The sequence below is a fragment of the Chiloscyllium punctatum genome, chromosome 48 (assembly GCF_047496795.1).
Source record: "Chiloscyllium punctatum isolate Juve2018m chromosome 48, sChiPun1.3, whole genome shotgun sequence".
In the NCBI taxonomy this organism is placed as follows: Eukaryota; Metazoa; Chordata; class Chondrichthyes; order Orectolobiformes; family Hemiscylliidae; genus Chiloscyllium; species Chiloscyllium punctatum.
Genome location: NC_092786.1, coordinates 41827452 through 41845842, shown reverse-complemented (window position 1 = coordinate 41845842; position 18391 = coordinate 41827452). Strand labels below are relative to the sequence as shown.

Below are 18391 nucleotides of genomic sequence, written 5' to 3'. Positions count from 1 at the left end.
ATCTGAGCTTAAAAATGTGTTGCTGGAAAAGCGCAGCAGTTCAGGCAGCATCAAAGGAGAAGGAGAATCGACGTTTCGGGCATAAGCCCTTCTTCAGGAATCTGGATTCCTGAAGAAGGGCTTATACCCAAATCGTCGATTCTCCTTCTCCTTTGATGCTGCCTGACCTGCTGCGCTTTTCCAGCAACACATTTTTAAGCTCTGATCCCCAGCATCTGCAGTCCTCACTTTCTCCCAGGGAGATGGTATCTGCATGGGCCAGTTGTGTCAGGAGGTGAATTGTAGTGGATTAAAGCAATCTGGGAAGCTGGAGAGTTGATATGAGCCATGATCAACCTTACAAAGTACTTCATAATTCTGGAGGTCAGAGCCAGTAGGCAGTAGTCATTGAGGCACACTGCATGATTTCTCTTTGGCACTGGGATGATGGAGCTCTTCTTGAAAGAGGTGTGGATTTGAGATTGTAGTAAGGAGAGGTTAAAGATGTCTGTGTGTACTCCTGCTAACTAGTCTGCACAGGATCTGAGTGCACAGCTAGGAGCTTTCTGTGGGTTCACCCTTAAGGCAAATCTAATGTTTGTAATGGTCACCATGAGTACAGGTACATCCGAGACTGCAGGGATAGGTGATATCGTTTCACTGCACTTCTGTTCAAAGTGAGGGTAGAATAGATTGAGGTCATCGGATAGGGATGTACTGCTGCCCGTGATTCTGTTTGACTTCATTTGTGGCCTGTTTTGTCGTGTAAGCCTTACCATAAACAACGGTTGTCCATATGGCTAGTCTGGGTCTCGAGCTTAGTTTTGAATTGCCTCTTGGCATCTCTGATGGCCTTGCGAAGATTGTTCCTAGATTTCCTGTATAGGTCAGGGTCACCCAACCTGAACGCCTCAGACGTGGACTTCAGTAGGGAGTGGATCTCCCAGTTCCTTCCATGGTTTCCAGTTGGGGAATGTTTGGATTAACATCTTCGATACACAGTCACCTACACACTTACTAATGAAGTCAGTAATGGTAGTGGCATATTCTTTCAGGTTGGCTGCCGAACTCTTAAATATGGATCACTTCACTGACTCCAAGCAGTCCCACAGAAGCCCTTCTTTTTCCTCAGAACAACACTGGACTACTTTCAGCACTGCGTCCTCATACTTCAATTTATAAGTATTTTCTGGTTATATTTACAGATTATTCAGCTGCAAAAATTAGATCTAACCTTCTTTCCTATGTGTATGCACTTCCAGCAGCTGTCACTAGGTATTAGTATTCAGAGCCCTGTCTGACTGACCTTTCCTTTGTATGGGAATTGTCAGAACAAGGCTTGAAGCTTCAATTTTTTCTCTATTACTGTTGAGTACATACCACAGAGCACAGTATGTGTACCTGCTGAGCTTAGTGACAAATTGCTTGTTTCTGGTTGGTATCGTGAAGTGAATAAATGAATTTACTTCTTACAATGGGAAAATTAAGAGCTTCCCATATACAGAGGAACCTGGACTATCCAAATGAGATGGGCGGGCACTATTTTGTTTGGATAATTGATTATTCGGTTAATTGATTTCCTCTGGGGCTCGGAGAATTCTGTGAGGTCTGCTCCCTGTTCAGGAGACTAGGCAGCAGCATGCTGCATGCAAGACCCCGCCCCAACCCCATCCGCTCCCACCTCGCCCCCAACCCCGTCCGACCTCCGCCTGCCCCCAACCCCCTCCGCTCCCACCCTGTGCCCCCACCTGCCCCCCCAACCCTGTCCAGCACTGCCCCCCCACCCGCCACCAACCCCGCTTCCCCAAACTCCCACCCCCGTCCATCCTCACCCACTGTCTGACCCCCCTCTTTCCCGCCCCCCCCCCCCACATACGCACACACAACTTTTTGACAGGTTCCACCTTTGCCCTGTACAGGACAATGTTTTTTCTCATAGTCTTTACATGCTGGTGGCCTGGCAGTTCTCCTCCCAACTGTTCAGTTTTCCCCAGTCTTATACCCCCAAAGCATCAGATTATGTCATTGGCTTTTAAGATTGTCAATATACTAAATTCAAACTTGATTGGAATTTGGTATTTTTCGGGGTAAAATTTAAACTGGTTGGCATAATGATTTGAATCATTTTGGTACAATGATTTGAATCTGTTTTGTCATTTCCAGGCAATCCAGCTAATCTAGCTTTTGACTAAGTGTTACATTGTTATCTTATTGAGAACACTTGGTGCTGTCACATAGTTCTGCTAGCTTATAACTGTCTTAACGATACAGTACACCCATGTCTTCATAACAATACTTAATGCCTGCCTTCTGGTGAGGGCAGATTAGGACTGATATACAATAACCACTTCACCAATCCTCAGCTAGAGGAAGCAAGTTTTCTCCATCCATTCTATCCAAGCCCCTCATTGTTTTGTTTAACTCAGCCCTCAGCTCCCTCTATTCCAAGGAAAACAATCCTAACCTTTCCAATCTTTACTCATTTGGTTGAATAGATAACTGGTCCTAGAATGGGCCCTTGAGCAAAATACAGGAGGCAGGAAGAACACAGCAGACCTGGTAGCATCAGGAGGTGAAGTACAGCCCTCCTGAAGAAGGGTTATAATCGAAGTGTTGACTTCTCCACCTACTGATGCTGCCTGGCTCGCTGTGTTCTTCTAGCCTCCTGTATGTCTACTTTGGATTCCAGCATCTGCAGTTTTTTTTTGTCTGTAACTTGACCAAAAGACAGCTCATATCTGTGTGATGTTTCCACTGCCTGAACTAGTCATCTTTGTGCCTGAAGTTAATGCCCCCTCAGTAATATTATGATTTATTTCATTTGTAAAGCTAAATTGGGATTTGTGTTCATATTCATTAAAGTCTCCCATGTCCGCTAGTTCCAATTTTCCATGTGAAATAATTTAGGCGATTTGAAAGTTTTTAGGGTAGAGGTCTGTCCGAAATTTGGCACGATTGGTCTCAGACCGTAGGATGTTTGGTGTAGGTGATGGTAGAAGTGTCACAAGTCATGCAATTGTGTCTGATCATCCAAGGCCAGGAATGGAATGCATTTGGCAAAGGAGAGAGAGAGAGAGAGAGATCACCACTGCATTTAGTTGTCAGATGCCTTGCCTACAAAGTGTCTAATGCCAATATGGGAAGAGTTTAATTCTCAATCTTTAGCAACTTCCGGTACATAAGCATTAAAGAATTAACAGGCAGTTTAAAAAAAATGAAATGACTCAGTAAATTTGCTGCATGTTAGCCCTTTCTTGGTAGAGATATTGGACACCATATACCCTGCAGGTTTACCTTTTCTTGTTGATCACGAAGTTTTGAATGGGATAAATCCCATAATTTATCGACTTGTAAACGACATCTATAGGAAATATATTGTTCAAAATTGTAGCGTGTTCTTCATTAAAACTTAGAAGTAAACAAAATAAGACACCATTTGTGCTGGTTGCTTAAAACCAGAATACCTCCAGCTATAGGGGATACCCTTATTTTGTTTACAGGGGCTTATTTATTTCTGTTTAAGCACTTAATCGACTTTTTGTTTGCATCCTGTTATACAGGCGCATGCACTCGAGGCAGACATGCAGCGCGAGTTCCTGGACTTGGCGAGTATGTGCAGAACTGTAATTTGCTGTCGAGTCACACCGTTACAGAAAGCCCAAGTCGTTGAGCTGGTCAAAACGTACAAGAAAGCTGTCACGCTGGCTATAGGCGATGGAGCAAATGATGTCAGCATGATCAAAAGTAAGTAATACCTGGATATAAATCTAAAAGTCTGAATCACCATCTAAATGGTGGATGAGAACTATTTTGTGTACATTCCATGGCCATCAGTTTCTTAATTTTTTTTTGCAGTCTCAAGGTTACATCCTTCAATTAAAGGATTGTGGCCCACAGTAAAATATGGGAGAAGAGGGCGGCATGGTGGCACAGTGGTTAGCACTGCTGCCTCACAGTGCCAGAGACCTGGGTTCAATTCCCGCCTCAGGCAACTGACTGTGTGGAGTTTGCACGTTCTCCCCGTGTCTGCGTGGGTTTCCTCCCACAGTCCAAAGATGTGCAGGTCAGGTGAATTGGCCATGCTAAATTGCCCGTAGTGTTAGGTAAGGGGTAGATGTAGATGTGGGGGTATGGGTGGGTTACGCTTCGGCGGGGCAGTGTGGACTTGTTGGGCCAAAGGGCCTGTTTCCACACTGTAAGTAATCTAATCTAAAAAAAAGATACTTTGCTGTGCATTACATGAACTTGTTAAATGGATAGTGTTGCTAGGCAACAGCGTTCTCGTTTTGCTTCCATGTAGACGCTGTTACTTGTGTTGTCACAGCTAAACTGAATAATGAGGATGATCTGGTCTTTGTGAAAAGTTATCTAATAATTCACCTAAGGAAGAATAACTCTGATCAAAATGTTTTGTTTAAATCATTTTGACCTGAATGTAACAATGTATGTATTTAGTATGTTGTCTGGATGTTGAAAATATATTAAAATGTAATGAAGAAAGTAAGAATGATTGAACACACATTTAATAAGTTATCTTACCAATGCTGCACGAGAGATTTTTCTTCATGAAGCTTAGTCTTGGAACAATATTTAATTTAAATGTACTAGTTAATTCTTTAACGCACTAACTATCATTGCTTTATACACAGATGCGCACATTGGAGTTGGGATCAGTGGCCAGGAAGGCATGCAGGCTGTTCTAGCCAGTGACTATTCATTTGGACAATTCAGATACCTTCAGCGACTTTTGTTAGTCCATGGGAGATGGTCCTATTTGAGAATGTGCAAGTTCCTCTATTACTTTTTCTACAAGAATTTTGCATTCACTCTTGTACACTTCTGGTTTGGTTTCTTCTGTGGATTCTCTGCACAGGTCAGTGGCTTCCCTGATTTGTTCTGAACCTATCAGAGTCAATATATCGACATCAAATGAGATGCATAAAAAGAATCAATTGCTGAGGCAGAGTTCAGGATTTTTGACATGTTCAGGTGACATAGTTAATTTTAGAGACATTCCAAGTTGTATGAAATTTAAAATGAAAACTATAATTTCACAATCCAATTTCTTTATGAATTTTATAATGAGTCCCATCACAATAGGAATTAATTAACCTATCATTATGTTTTCATTTGCATTTTGCAACTGAACAAGAAATGTTATGTGATGCATTTGCATCTAAATGAAAATTTGTTAACATTATTCATAGATTCAAAATTATTCCAAGGCCAAAACCAAATGGAATTTGCTTTAAGTTCTGGGGCATTCAAATAGAAATAGTGCTGTAAAATCTTCAATTTACATTTAAAGGCTGGTGAAAATTATTTGGAAATAATTCAAATTACTTTTGAAAATATTTTGCAATTTTTGGGATTTACATGAACATGAGACTGTAGAAATACAGCATTTGTAAAATCTCTGTGAAAATGAAGACCCTGTGGAAATTTAGTATCTCTGAATACTTGTTGATATTTGCCTATTTATTGCATTATCAAATTGGAGTGTTGTGTATCGAGAAATGTAACATACTTTCTAATGAGTACCGACTTCTTAAGAATCCTCTTCTGTAGCTGTATTGCCCATTTCCAGTTTAATAACTGTTTCATAATACAAAATAAATTTGTTTAGAAGATTATTTACTTGATATGCCTTTGTTACCATGAATATGATAAGTTGGTAGTTTTCAATTAAATTTTACAGTCCTTTGTTTTTTTTTTCAGACTGTTTATGATCAGTGGTTTATTACCTTGTACAACATAGTTTACACTTCTCTTCCTGTTCTGGCCATGGGTATATTTGATCAGGTAAAGTAGTCTTTGAATTCTGTTGAGAATGAGTGTGTTTCATAAGCATGGAATTTTTGCCGGTAATAGGAACCTCTGTGTATATCAATTCCAATAAACTCTTCTGGTCCAGCATATCAGAAAATTGACTGTAGCTTTATGAATATTCCATCCTTATTGCAATTATCTGCACATTTATTGTTCAATTGAGTGAAGGGTTCATGTGCAAATGTCTACCAGTACAGCTGCAATGTGGCCCAAGCCTGGACCAAATGCCCTCCACTCCATTCTACATCTTTGTTGAGCTTCAGTTATTTCTAATGTGTTATTTTGCCACCAGAACAGCTAATTGACCTTGATCATACAGTGCTAACTTCAGAGGAGTTTGTGGATTCAGCACAATTAAAAGCTTTCAAAAATTAAATTAATTTAGCACTCTTACAGTCAAGACCAGGGCGAGATTGTCTCTGTACTGTTAATGTAGGGAAACATTAAACAAATTGTTGGTGTTGCTTCATCACTGATGAGACCAGGCACAGAACAATTGGCCTTAAGAGCAGTCAGGCTAAAAGTTGCAATGTTCCTTTCAGCTTTTCCTTTGAATGTCAATGTTATCTTATGGTAACTCTTCATAACAGCTGAAGTGTGGAGGGGACATCAGTTATGCAGTGGGGGAAGTGGTTGGATTGCTGGGGGAGAAAGGATGTTGATAGTTCAGATTAAGTGGTCAGAATGGCAGAACAATGGTGTGTCTACCTGCCAGACTAGAGTCAGGGGAGGGGAGAGAACGGTGACAGAAAATGTAACAAGCAAGGCTAAAAGAAAGGGAAGGATCGTGTTCACAATTTAAAGGTCTTGAACTCAATATTAAGCCCAGAAGGTTGTAAACTGCCTTGTTTAAAGATGAGATATTGCTCTTCCAGTTTGCACTGTGATCTCAGTATAGTGAGGACAGACATGTGGGTATGTAAGCAGGACACTGTGTTAAAATGACCAGCTATGGGAAGATTGGGGTCATACTTGCACTTCGATCAGAGGTGTTCGGCAAAGCAGTCACCCAGTGTACATTTGGTTTCTCCAATGTAGAGTAGGCCACATTGGGTGTAGCGAATACAGTACACAAGATTGGAGGAGGTACAGGTGAAATGCTGCTTCACCTGGAAAAACTGTTGAGGCCCTTGGATGGAGCAGGGAGAAGGTGAAGGGGTAGGTGTTACACCTTATGTGGTTACATGGGAAGGTGCCATGGGAAGGGGGGTGGTGCTGCTGCTCAGAGAAGGGACTAGTGTGTCCCAGAGAGAACGATATCTGTGAAATACAGATGGGACAGTGAGGGGAAGAAGTGTTTGGTGGTGGTGTTTTGCTCTAGTTGTCTGAAAAGACTGAGAATGCTTTGAATGTTGATGGGAAGAAAAATGAGAACAACGGGGGACCAAATCACGCTGTTGTAAGTAATGGGAAGGGGCAAGGGTGGAAGCACAGGTGATAGTTCGGGTACGGTTGAGGGTCCTGTCAACCACAATGGGTGAGAACCATGGTTGTGGAAGATCAGTGTTGCGTCGAGTTTAGTCAGGATTGAGAGCTCCACATGCATTTCCTGCAATTTAGAGGATCATGTTACACCATATATATATTTTAGGATTTTTTCTAATTAAAGGACTTCCAAATGATTCTCTCCTCCTCACCTCTGGGGATATCAGCTTGAACTAAGGTGTGCGTTCTCTGGCTTCTCCAAATGTTAGTTTCTAACTTTGAACATAGGAGACAACATAGATAAGCTTGATTTTTTTTCCTTGCCCAGCATCTACAAATGTGCACATTCTATCCCACACTGTTGACTACCAACCATCATAGGGACCCCAAATGAGATGACCTAATTCAATGCAAATCAGAGTTCTAACCAAGCTGCTGGTCAGTTTGTGTCAGTCTCAGTAGCATGCCGGGAAATTATTTACCTAATGATTGATCAAGGCAGAGAGAAAGTGTTTCAGACATATCGGAAAGAGAATAATAGGAACAATATCAGATTCAGAATCTGTTTCATCAATGTGATACATCATTATCAATGTGCTTGACTGACTGTTGAGATTCCTTTCTGACTAATTTCACTTGTTTTTTTCCATAGGATGTCAATGAACAGAAAAGTTTGGAATACACAAGACTCTATGAACCAGGACAACTTAACCTATTGTTCAATAAGCGAGAGTTCTTCATCTGCATAGTCCAAGGAGTCTACACCTCCATTGTTCTTTTCTTTATTCCATACGGTGCATTTTGTGACACTACAAGAGACGATGGGACACATCTTTCTGATTATCAGTCATTTGCTGTTACTGTGGCAACATCTTTGGTGATTGTGGTTAGTGTGCAAGTAAGTTCTGATTTTAAAAATACAAATGCAAGATGTAGGCTTTTTCAACTTGACACCACTCCTGTGTGATTTTTTTTTGTTTGGATGGAAAATTGCTAATGCACAGCAATCATGTTTGCAGTTTTTCTATAAAAAATAAAATTAATACAATGATATGTATCTATTTAAAATATTTCATAAGTGTAGAAAATGCCACCAAGTTGCATGAGATAAAAAGATACTGAGGTGTGAGGGCCGTTTTGGAGGAGGTATCAAAGATTTGGCTGGACAGCTGGATCTTCAGCAATGACTTTCAGAGAAAGGGATCTGGTTGGAGAGTCACAGGGAGTTTGTGGGCAATTGCAAAGAAGACGACTGAGATGACTAAACAACTTGGTGACTACTGGTAGGATGGACAGATTGGAGATGCTCAAAAGGTTAGAGCAAATTATTGCAGATGATTGATTGATTGATTGATTGATTGTCACGTGTACCGAAGTACAGTGAAAAGTTTTGTTTGAGCAGTGCGGGCAAATCATAGTAAAGCAAGGATGTATAGATCAAAAAGACTTAGACAGAGACATGCAGGTTACATTGCTAATTAAGGCTCGAGCATTGATGTGTCAGTCTAATATGGCTGGGAAGAAGCTGTTCCTGAACCTGCTGGTGCGTCTGTCAAATCGGAATAGTTGGCTGTCTCCCCACAGATGCTGCCTGACCCACTGTGATTTCCAGTATTCTTTGTTCTCAAAAGATTGGAGTTTATTTTAATTTATTCATCAAAGGTTGGCATCACTGGCCGGACCAGTATTTATTGCCCATTCCTAGTTATCCAGAGGGAATCGGTTTAGCTCAGTTGGCTGGATCCTTGGTTTACAGAGCAGTGGGTTTCATTCCCATCACTGGTTTGAGGTTACCATGAAGGACTCTCCTTCTCAACCTCTTCCCTTGCCTGAGATCAGGTGGCCCTCAGGTTAAAATCACCCCAAGTCACTTCTCCCTCTAATGAGAGAGCAGTCGCTATGCTCTGGTAACAATGGTTAACCACAGGACAGTGGCTCTGGAGTCACATGTAGAGTAGATCAGATCAGGTATCGATGGCAAGTTTCTTTCCCTGAAGGACATTAGTGAATCAGATGGGTTTTACAACAGTCAATAATGGTTGCTATCAGAACTGCCTCTATTTCCTGATGAAGGGCTTTTGCCCAAAACGTCGATTTTCCTGCTCCTTGAATGCTGCCTAACCTGCTGTGCTTTTCCAGCACCACTCTAATCTAGTCAGAGGATATCTAATGCTCGTTATTTGTCAGCCAGGGCTCCCTGATTGGACCAGATTGACAGTCCCAATTGGGGAACTCATATTCTGAGGTCCACCTGGCTGACCTCATTACAATCACTACAACTAGTATCGCCCTGCCTCCCCCTAAGTCAGAGAAACAAGTAGCTGAGATAATGAAATGTTTGAAACTTAGATTCAGTGTCACATATTGTATTTGAACAACAGGAATTGGTATCAAGAGCACATTGATGTTTCCTGCAATGTTATTCCTCAGTGCCAAGAATCCCAGCTTCTCAGTGCTACTTGGTGTTTGAGGAAATGGCAAAGCCTCAGCAATGAAGGCCTGCATGCATAAAGATATTCCCCATTACCACCAATTAAAATATTGTGTCCCAGAAAATGAATTGTCATGTCATTGTTACCATTTATAAAAATAGCTTTCTTTCAACAGTCAGGGCCCCACAGGCATCTCCTTCAAGAAGATAAAATCATAACTCAATTAGTTCTTAATAAATGCATGCCGAATCAAAATCTCAGATGTGTCCAGTCTTTAGGTTTTCAAGTTAGCGTAGCCTCAAGGTAACAGATTTTGTAAAAATGAAAGAAGGATTTCAAGAAATTCTGCATAAATGCATTCAGTGCCCAAACATTTAATTGTCACTCAAAATTCCTAACATGCAAGAGTGCCATAAGATCTGAATCAAATTAGTATTAACTTCATCTAAGTTTTAGCATCATTATGGAAAGGAAGGAGGCCACTCAGACCATCAGCTCTATGCTAGAAATTAATCCAGTCAGTGGTCGTGGCACCAGTATATTCCAGGCAGAACAGCTCAAACCACAAGGAATTTATGTCATCCATTTCAGTGTCAACAGAAATTGGGTGAAACAACATTCAATGTATCCACTAGATTTGAAGAGAAGATGAGCCTTTTAGGGAAATATGATATACTGACCAAATCAAGTTGATCATTAAAGTTATGCTGCTTTGTGTATTGTTTCTTAAACATTCAGACATAAGGAAATCAGCAAATGATAATTGAGAAATAGATTGTTTAAAAGAAAATTGAAATAGAGAAGTGATGAAGTAAATGCATAATACCTGTGCAAACAGAGACTCCCAATAAGTGGGCACTTACTGACAGTAATGTCCGTTTCACTAGGTTCAAGCTGCACTTTGAATCCAAGACAGTTACAAATTATAAACTTCAATGGACTAAGTCAGTTTGCAACTGAGAGCATAAGTCACACAGTCAGCAGTAAGGATGAAAATAATGGTTTTCATATAATAGTTATTCTTTATCCAGTATCCACAGTAGCAGAGCAGCTGGGTTTTCAGCCTTGAGCGTTTGAGGTCTCCTGTGCTGTCATTTTTCATTTCTCCTCTCCACCTGTTCATTGGTGGCCCCAAGTTCGAAAACTTCATGAACGACAGTGCAAACTATCATCTTTTGCAGTTTCCCTCAAGGAAAGGACAAGAGTTAGGGGATAGTGATAGTGTTGTCGTAATGTCAGGCTAATGTCCTAGGAACTGGTTTCATATCACAGCATGGCAGATGGTGACATTTGAATTCAATAAAAAATCTGGACTTAAAAAAAAACAACTGGTCTAACAGCAACCATGCTGATGTCATAAAAACCCATCTGATTCACTAATGTCCTCCAGGGAAGAAAATCTGCCAGCCTTATCCAGTCTCATCTAAGTATGACTCCAGATCCACAGTAATGTGGTTAACTCTTATCTTCTCACTGGAAAATTAGGGATCAGCAATAAATGTTGGCCCAGCTACATACCATTAAGGGATGACATCAAATGAGAAAAGCTCCGAGAGTGGCAGTGATCTGAGAAATCCAAACAGAAAATTGCTCTGAAGTTACATCCATCTTATGGGTTTCAGAAATAGTCATTCTTCCAGATAAAACTGAAAAAAAAGTCTGAACGCTGTAGAAGATAGAGTCAACCTTGAGGTACTTGTCATATGTTTCATAGTCTCTACAGCAACTATGTTGACAGTAAAGTCAGAAACTCTCAAGTCCTGTAAATATGTCTAAAATACGGGTTTCAAATTGTGAAATAAGTTGATTGATTAAGTAATTTTAGGTCATATAAATCAACTGGAATATAGCTTTGTATTTTAAAAGACATAAGGATAATATAGATAGCTCCTAAAATTAACAAGGGGTATAGGAATGATAAATTACCTGTTCTGGACATTTGCAGCAAGGAGATAGAAATTTAAATTGGCATGTAAATGAGGGGTCCTATTTTAACATTGGCCAAGAAGATTTGAAATTTGTTTGAGTATTGGAATGCATCATGTTGATTATTAATTTTAAACTGAAACATCTATGAAAAAAACGGGACTGACAGGTGGAGGAACAGAAATCCTGGAGCTGATTTTGCATTAAGTATTTACTGTGGAGAAGGACACGGAAGATAGGGAACTTGGGGGAAATGAATAGTGATGATTTGAAAAGAGTTCATAATGCAGGAGAGGAGGTGCTGGAGGTCTTAAAATGCATAAAGGTAAATAAGTCCCTGGCACCTGGTCAGGTGTATCTCAGAACTTTGTGCAAAGTGAGGGAAGAGATTGCTGGGCCCCTTGCTGAGATATTTGTATAATTGACAGCTATGGGTGAGGTGCCAGAAGACTGGAGGGTGGCTAATGTGATGACATTATTTAAGAAAGGGTGTAGGGAAAATCCCGGGAAAAATACAGACCGGTGGGCCTGAAGTCAGTGGTGCATAAGTTGTTGGATGGGATTCTGAGGGATAGGATTTCTGTGCATTTGGAAAGGCAAGGATTGATCAAGGATAATCAGCATGGAAAACTGTGTCTCACTAACTTGTTGAAGAGGTTACAGAAAAGACTAATGAAGGCAGAGTGATAGACAATGTCTGTATGGACTTCAGCAAAGTGTTTGATGAGGTTCCGCACAATAGACTGCAAGGTAAGGTTAGAGCAATGGGATCCAGGGGGAGCTAGTCAATGGAATACTAGATTGGATTGAAGACAGAAGGTGGTGTTGGAGGGTTGTTTTTTGAACCCTCTGACCAGAAGTGTGCACAAGGATCAGTGCTGGGTCCCCAGCTTTTTGCCATTTATATAAATGATTTGAATGTGAATATAATAAGTGAATATAATAGTAAGTTTGCAGATCACACCAAAATAGGTGCAGTAGTAGACAATGAAGAAGATTATCTCAGGGAATTCTGTGGATTAGTGTGTTTCAGTAGGATCAGTACATTTGTGGAGAGCATAAATCTATACCTGTGTTTTAAATAAGCCATTTGCATTAAAACAGAATGTTTCACTATACAGGATAAGTTATGGTCTGACTTTGAACCATAAATGCATTTTCGAGGTTTGGAATATTTTGAAGAAATGCTTGTCTCATACTCTAGTGGATCTAATGATAAACTGGGTACTTTATAAATCGGTAAACTAATACTTTAATTTAGATGAGTCCTAACCTGCTCCACTAGAAGATTAACTCCCTGCAAGACAGTTAGTGCAACTTTGGCTGCAAGTTGCATGTATTCAGAAGGTATGTTTATTGAGGAAAGCTTTCAACATGTATGCATTTTCTAAATTAGTGAGATTGGGGCTAATGTTAGCCCCTTTTTACAGTTAAAGAGGTGTAAAATGGGTATTGGAATTGCAAAACTTATAAATGCAGAGATATGCTTTGAAACAGATACAAAGAATATTACCCTTGCTTGAAAATGTGCTATTTTTGGCTGACTCGGTGGCAGGTCTTGAGCAGTGTAGCACTTGAGAGAAATCCAAGTGAGTTGATATTAGAGCAACATCTAGTGGCTTCAATGAAGTCTGACAGGTCATGTGCAATATTTATTTTTAGGGTTACTAACCTGTACTGTTTTACTTTCAAAATATGTTAAAGGTCATTGTAAACCTTAACACTGAGACTTGGGTAAACTCCTGGTTGTGATGATTTTTTTAAAAACTTATGTAGAATTATCACTCATCCCTCCTTGCCCCAAAATGAGCCACTTCAAGAATCACTGTACCCATTGACGGAGATGTGTCCCAACACCTGATCTCATTATTCATGTCACATTTATGTAATGTTTTGTAAGTGAAAAATTGGATCAGTGACTATTTGTCCATCCTGATATTTATGATGAGAGTTTAATGGAGTTGAGCCCTGATTTCAACCTAACCTACCCGGCAGGATTTTCTGTGGAATGTAAAACTGAGGGGATGTGAAAAGGGGGTTTGACATGAACCCAGCTGTTCCAAGCTTAAAAATGCTGTTGTGGTGTTTTGATTTTGTTCATGTCTAGTGATGCGACATGAAGGACAAAGTTCACTCGAGTTTTGCTCTTTATCTGCCCAGGGAATCAATAGCTGCTCATTGGGAATTGGGAGTAAGCAGCTATTAATCTTTCCAGGCTGACTTTTTACCAGTCCTTTGTCTGTCCAACTGTGTTTTTCTCTCTCTCTCTCTTTGGGCTCCCTCTCCACCCATCGTTTACTCCAACTCCACCCCATCTTCTACATAATTACCAACCTTTTCCTAACTACAATCTGTTCTGAAGTGTCACTCAACCTGAAACGTTAACTCTGATTTCTCTCCACAGATGCGGCCAGATCTGCTGAGTTTCCCAGCAAGTTCTTTTTTTTATTATATTTCTGAATTACAGCATCTGCAATTCTTTGGTAATTTTTTTTGTACAGTTACATGACTATCTACTTATTATTTGTATGCTTGAACAATGAGCAACATGCACCAGAAACATATAACTATCATCTATAAGACTGAAGACTGACCTAAAATTATTACTTAGCAGCTCTGCTATAACCTGAGAATCAGTTTGAAAACATCTTACAATGTTGCTAATCTCCTACATAGTCCTCCATGATATTTTATCTTCTAACATTGATTTTAAAAATTGCCATCCTGACAACTTCTTTTTTGGGAATCTTGATGCTTTTTTTTATTTCATGCAATCCTGTGTTCTTTTCTCATATGAGTTAAATACTTCATGTGAGCAAAATGGTTTCTGCTGCAATAAGATTTGCATCTACATTTCTTGTTAACCCTTATAGTTCTAATATTCCATGTGCCCTCCCTTTAACCATGGGTACATCGTTATCTTCATTCTGTTTGAAAACAGTTCTAAATCTAACCCACCATCATCACTTGATTTTCCACTTGATGTTACCTGGGCAACTTTTGTCACATTTACAGTCATGTTTGTGAAACTAGCACCTTTAACAGAGATGGCAATATTGGATAAGATTACAAAATATTAAGATTTAACTCTAATTATATTATGATCAGAGCTGGCCAGTGTTATACATGTACCTTCCTTTAAGAGAGTTAATTGTTAAGGACTTCATATGTCCTGTGTGTACAATGTTGTAGCTTTGCCTGGCAGTTAGTCTACTTTGGATTTGCAAATGGTACACTCCAAAATCTGCTGTAACGTCTGCTTAATAACTTATTAAGCATTTCATAGCTTTAAAACAAAGTAACGCAGAGTTAATCATTCCATGATGCATTGCTAATCATTAGACTATTGTCATTAACATCGCCAGTTCAACAAAATGCAACAGAAAAGTGTTTCTGGACTATTGTTCAACCATACTTCCTTTACACCATATTGCTTATGGGTGTGCAGGTTTGCTGCCATGTCCTATGTAACAACAGCGATTCTTCTTAAAAAAAAATTATGTAGAGCTTGCAAACACAATTCTTTCCTTTTGAAGTAGAAAATATGCATTTACATAGAACCTTTTTCATGTATTTTACATGAATGTATGTTGCAGAACCTTTGATTTAGTGTGATTATCATAAAACAATATAAAAACAACCGTTATACATCCACACTTTCTATTCACCAAATGTCAGAATTTTCAATTAGAACTGGAAATGGGACTTTTATAATCAATAAATTAAAGAAAGAATTGCAGATGCTGGAAATCTGGAACAAAGACAGAAATTGCTGGAGAAACTCTGGTCTGGCAGCATCTGAAGCACCCGGAGGGGTCACTGGACTCGAAACATTAACTCTGCTTTCTTTCTCCACAGATGCTATCCGATCCACTGAGTTTCTCCTCCAATTGCTGTTTTTGTTATATCACTGAGTCCTTATTTTACCAGCACGCATAGTTCAGCTGAAGTTTAGAAAAATAACGCAAATTGTATTTTGGTTATTTGTTCCTTTTCTCCCCTCTCCTTAATCCAATAATGGCTACTGTTCAAAAATCTGGTACTGCATGGCTACACACTGGAACATTGTGTGATATATCCATTGTTGACCACTGGTGGCAGATTATGTAAAGTAGGATGACTGCATGAAAAGTACATATTTGTGCTTTTGAATTTATCACAGCATGTAATTTGATAAGAAACAACCGCAAAAAGGATTTCTCTCATGCTGTTTGTAACCCAAGTTGGTAGTGTGTAAGTCTGTACAAGAGGGAAAAAGTGAGGGCTGCAGATGCTGGAGACCAGATTTGAAAAATGTGGTGCTGGAAAAACACAGCAGGCCAGGCAGCATCTGAGGAGTAGGAGAATCAACGTTTTGGGCAAAAGCCCTTCTTCAGGAATGTGAAGAAGGGTTTATGCCCGAAACGTCGATGCTCCTGCTCCTCGGATGCTGCCTGGCCTGCTGTGTTTTCCCAGCACCACATTTTTCAAATCTGTACAAGAGCTGAGTATCAGATTAATAGTCCTCCACATTCTTTGAGAAAAGATGTTATTGCTCTTATTGTAATGGATTTCAAATGTAGTGATCCATTCATAGACAAATGGACAAGCCAGTGAATCTGTTTAGATTTTTATCATTTATAAAGAATTTCTTAACAAAAACATTATTCTGTTATAGGAAAGTCTGGCTTTGATACTTCAATTGTGAATATTCATTGTCGTTGTATAAAATCTGTGTCAAATTCGCTGTCACCCCATTTATAATATGAATACAATCTGCATCTAGGCATGTATAATAGCTGCATCCCAGATTCATTGAATGTTAAGGCTGATTTCTTTTATAGATCTGCTAAATGTTTTAGATTTAGGTAGTTCTCCTATAACACCGTAGTTGTGTTCCAGTGAAACTTCGCTTAATAGAAAATCACTTAATAGAAATAATGGGACCAATGGAAAAAGTGGGGTTAGGGGCAGACCAGTAAAACATCAATGATTGTTCAAAGATCAACCAAATATCACTCTCAATTGTTCAAAATATCACCTAAAAGTCTAATGCAAAGTATAGCACAGCCTGAATGCGGGTTGAAATCACATTTATTAATGAAACAAAAGTGAATTTAACACAGTACATTAAAAAAAAACTGCTCTCTGTACAGTACCTCTCACTGAAAACTGCTCTGTCAGCAGCTGACATTGTGCATGCGCATAACTGCATGGAGTTGGCGTGGACATTGAGCATTAAAATCTATTAATGCATAAAATAAGCACTAAGCCCATGATCTGATCATTGATACCAAATAAATCCATTATTTAAAAAGTGAAGTGCATGTTCAGGATTAGTACTGTGGAATTTTAACTAAAGGAATCCTGCATTTAATTTCAATGTTGATTTTCAAGTATTTTGTAAATTGATTTCTCTTGAGTTGTAAATGTGCACAGAATTATAGCATAAAAGATTGATTATGTATAAATGGTGGTATAGGGTTTGTGCAACTCACCTAGCAATTCAGATGCTGCTCTAACCATTCAGGGATTTGAGTTCATATACCCCAGTGGCATTTTGAGAATTTTAAATCTAGTGTTGGAAAAATCTGTAAATTAAGCAGAATAACGGTAAGTGTAGAAGTTAATGCAAAACTCTTGGATTGCTATGAAATCGTAAGTGATTAAGGGAAGGAAATCTGCTGTATTCATCCAGTCAGGCATATACGTGACTCCAGTCCAACACCAATATGGATAAATTTTCAACAACTGTAATTGAATGAAAAGTGTATTCAGTTGTATCAAACCACTAAACAGCATTTTGAGCCTCTTCACCAATTGAGCTGTAGCAGTTCTAAACACTATCCAGCACCGGCTTCCCAAGTCAGCTAGACTGAGGAAATAAATGCCAGTATTGCCAGCAATGTCCATATCGTGAGTTTGATTTTTGTAATTCTATTGATAGATTGGGCTTGACACGAGCTACTGGACCGCAGTGAATCACTTCTTCATATGGGGGAGCGTGGCTGTCTATTTCTCCATCTTATTCGCCATGCACAGTAATGGATTGTTCTCAATATTCCCAGGCCAGTTTCCTTTTGTAGGTAAGTCTCTAAAACATTAACTTAATGCAGGTTTGCTGGAGCAATGCAGACACCAGTTAATCTGATGACTTTCTTGCTAGCGTACCTTGTTGTCACCTGAACATATGAAGCTCTGAAGCTTAATAAATTGTACAACTAGCTGCCTAAGTCACTGTCCTGTGAGACACAATTTTTTACCCTTGAATTCTCCAGTGAAAAAGGTTTGCTCCTGGTCAGTTTAGTTTGGAACCAAATAAGATAGTTATTAAATCAGCTCAAAGTTGGCAATTATAGCTTGAATTTAGTTATGGATTTCTTTGTCAAAATTACTTTATTTTCAAAGATATAAAATAAGAAATATGAAAGCAATGGCTAAATCTTCATGGAAATATTGGTGCATTGATGTGCTACTGACAATCATTTTATAAGGAACATGTTTGCAACTTCATTACAAATATTGAATGGAATTCAGCGACAGCACTTCAGATACCTAAAATTGTAAATATTTGTGCCTTTCAGGAAATGCTCGGAATTCCCTGGCCCATCTCACCGTGTGGCTTGTCATAATTGTGACCACCGTGCTATGCATCGTGCCAGTAGTTGCAATCAGGTTCCTGATGGTAGATTTGAAGCCAACCTTGAGTGACAAGGTACACATTCAGTTTTTGACCTTTGATTGTTTTTCCATCTGTGTTGTAAAATGCAGACCCTAGCTTGAACATTGTAACACCATTGAATGAGATTTTTCCGATCTTG

General features: G+C 39.4%; 1 protein-coding gene across 4 annotated transcripts in view; it reads left to right on the top strand.

Moving 5' to 3' along the window:
* atp8b4 (ATPase phospholipid transporting 8B4) overlaps positions 1-18391 on the top strand; it is a 245466-nt gene that overhangs the window by 220823 nt on the left and 6252 nt on the right. For all 4 annotated transcript variants that reach the window (XM_072565057.1, XM_072565058.1, XM_072565059.1 and 1 more), the window contains 6 exons: positions 3540-3723; positions 4629-4852; positions 5698-5781; positions 7886-8131; positions 17518-17656; positions 18155-18285. In XM_072565057.1, coding sequence (XP_072421158.1) covers positions 3540-3723; positions 4629-4852; positions 5698-5781; positions 7886-8131; positions 17518-17656; positions 18155-18285 — 1008 coding nt within the window. The remainder of the gene's footprint in view (positions 1-3539; positions 3724-4628; positions 4853-5697; positions 5782-7885; positions 8132-17517; positions 17657-18154; positions 18286-18391) is intronic.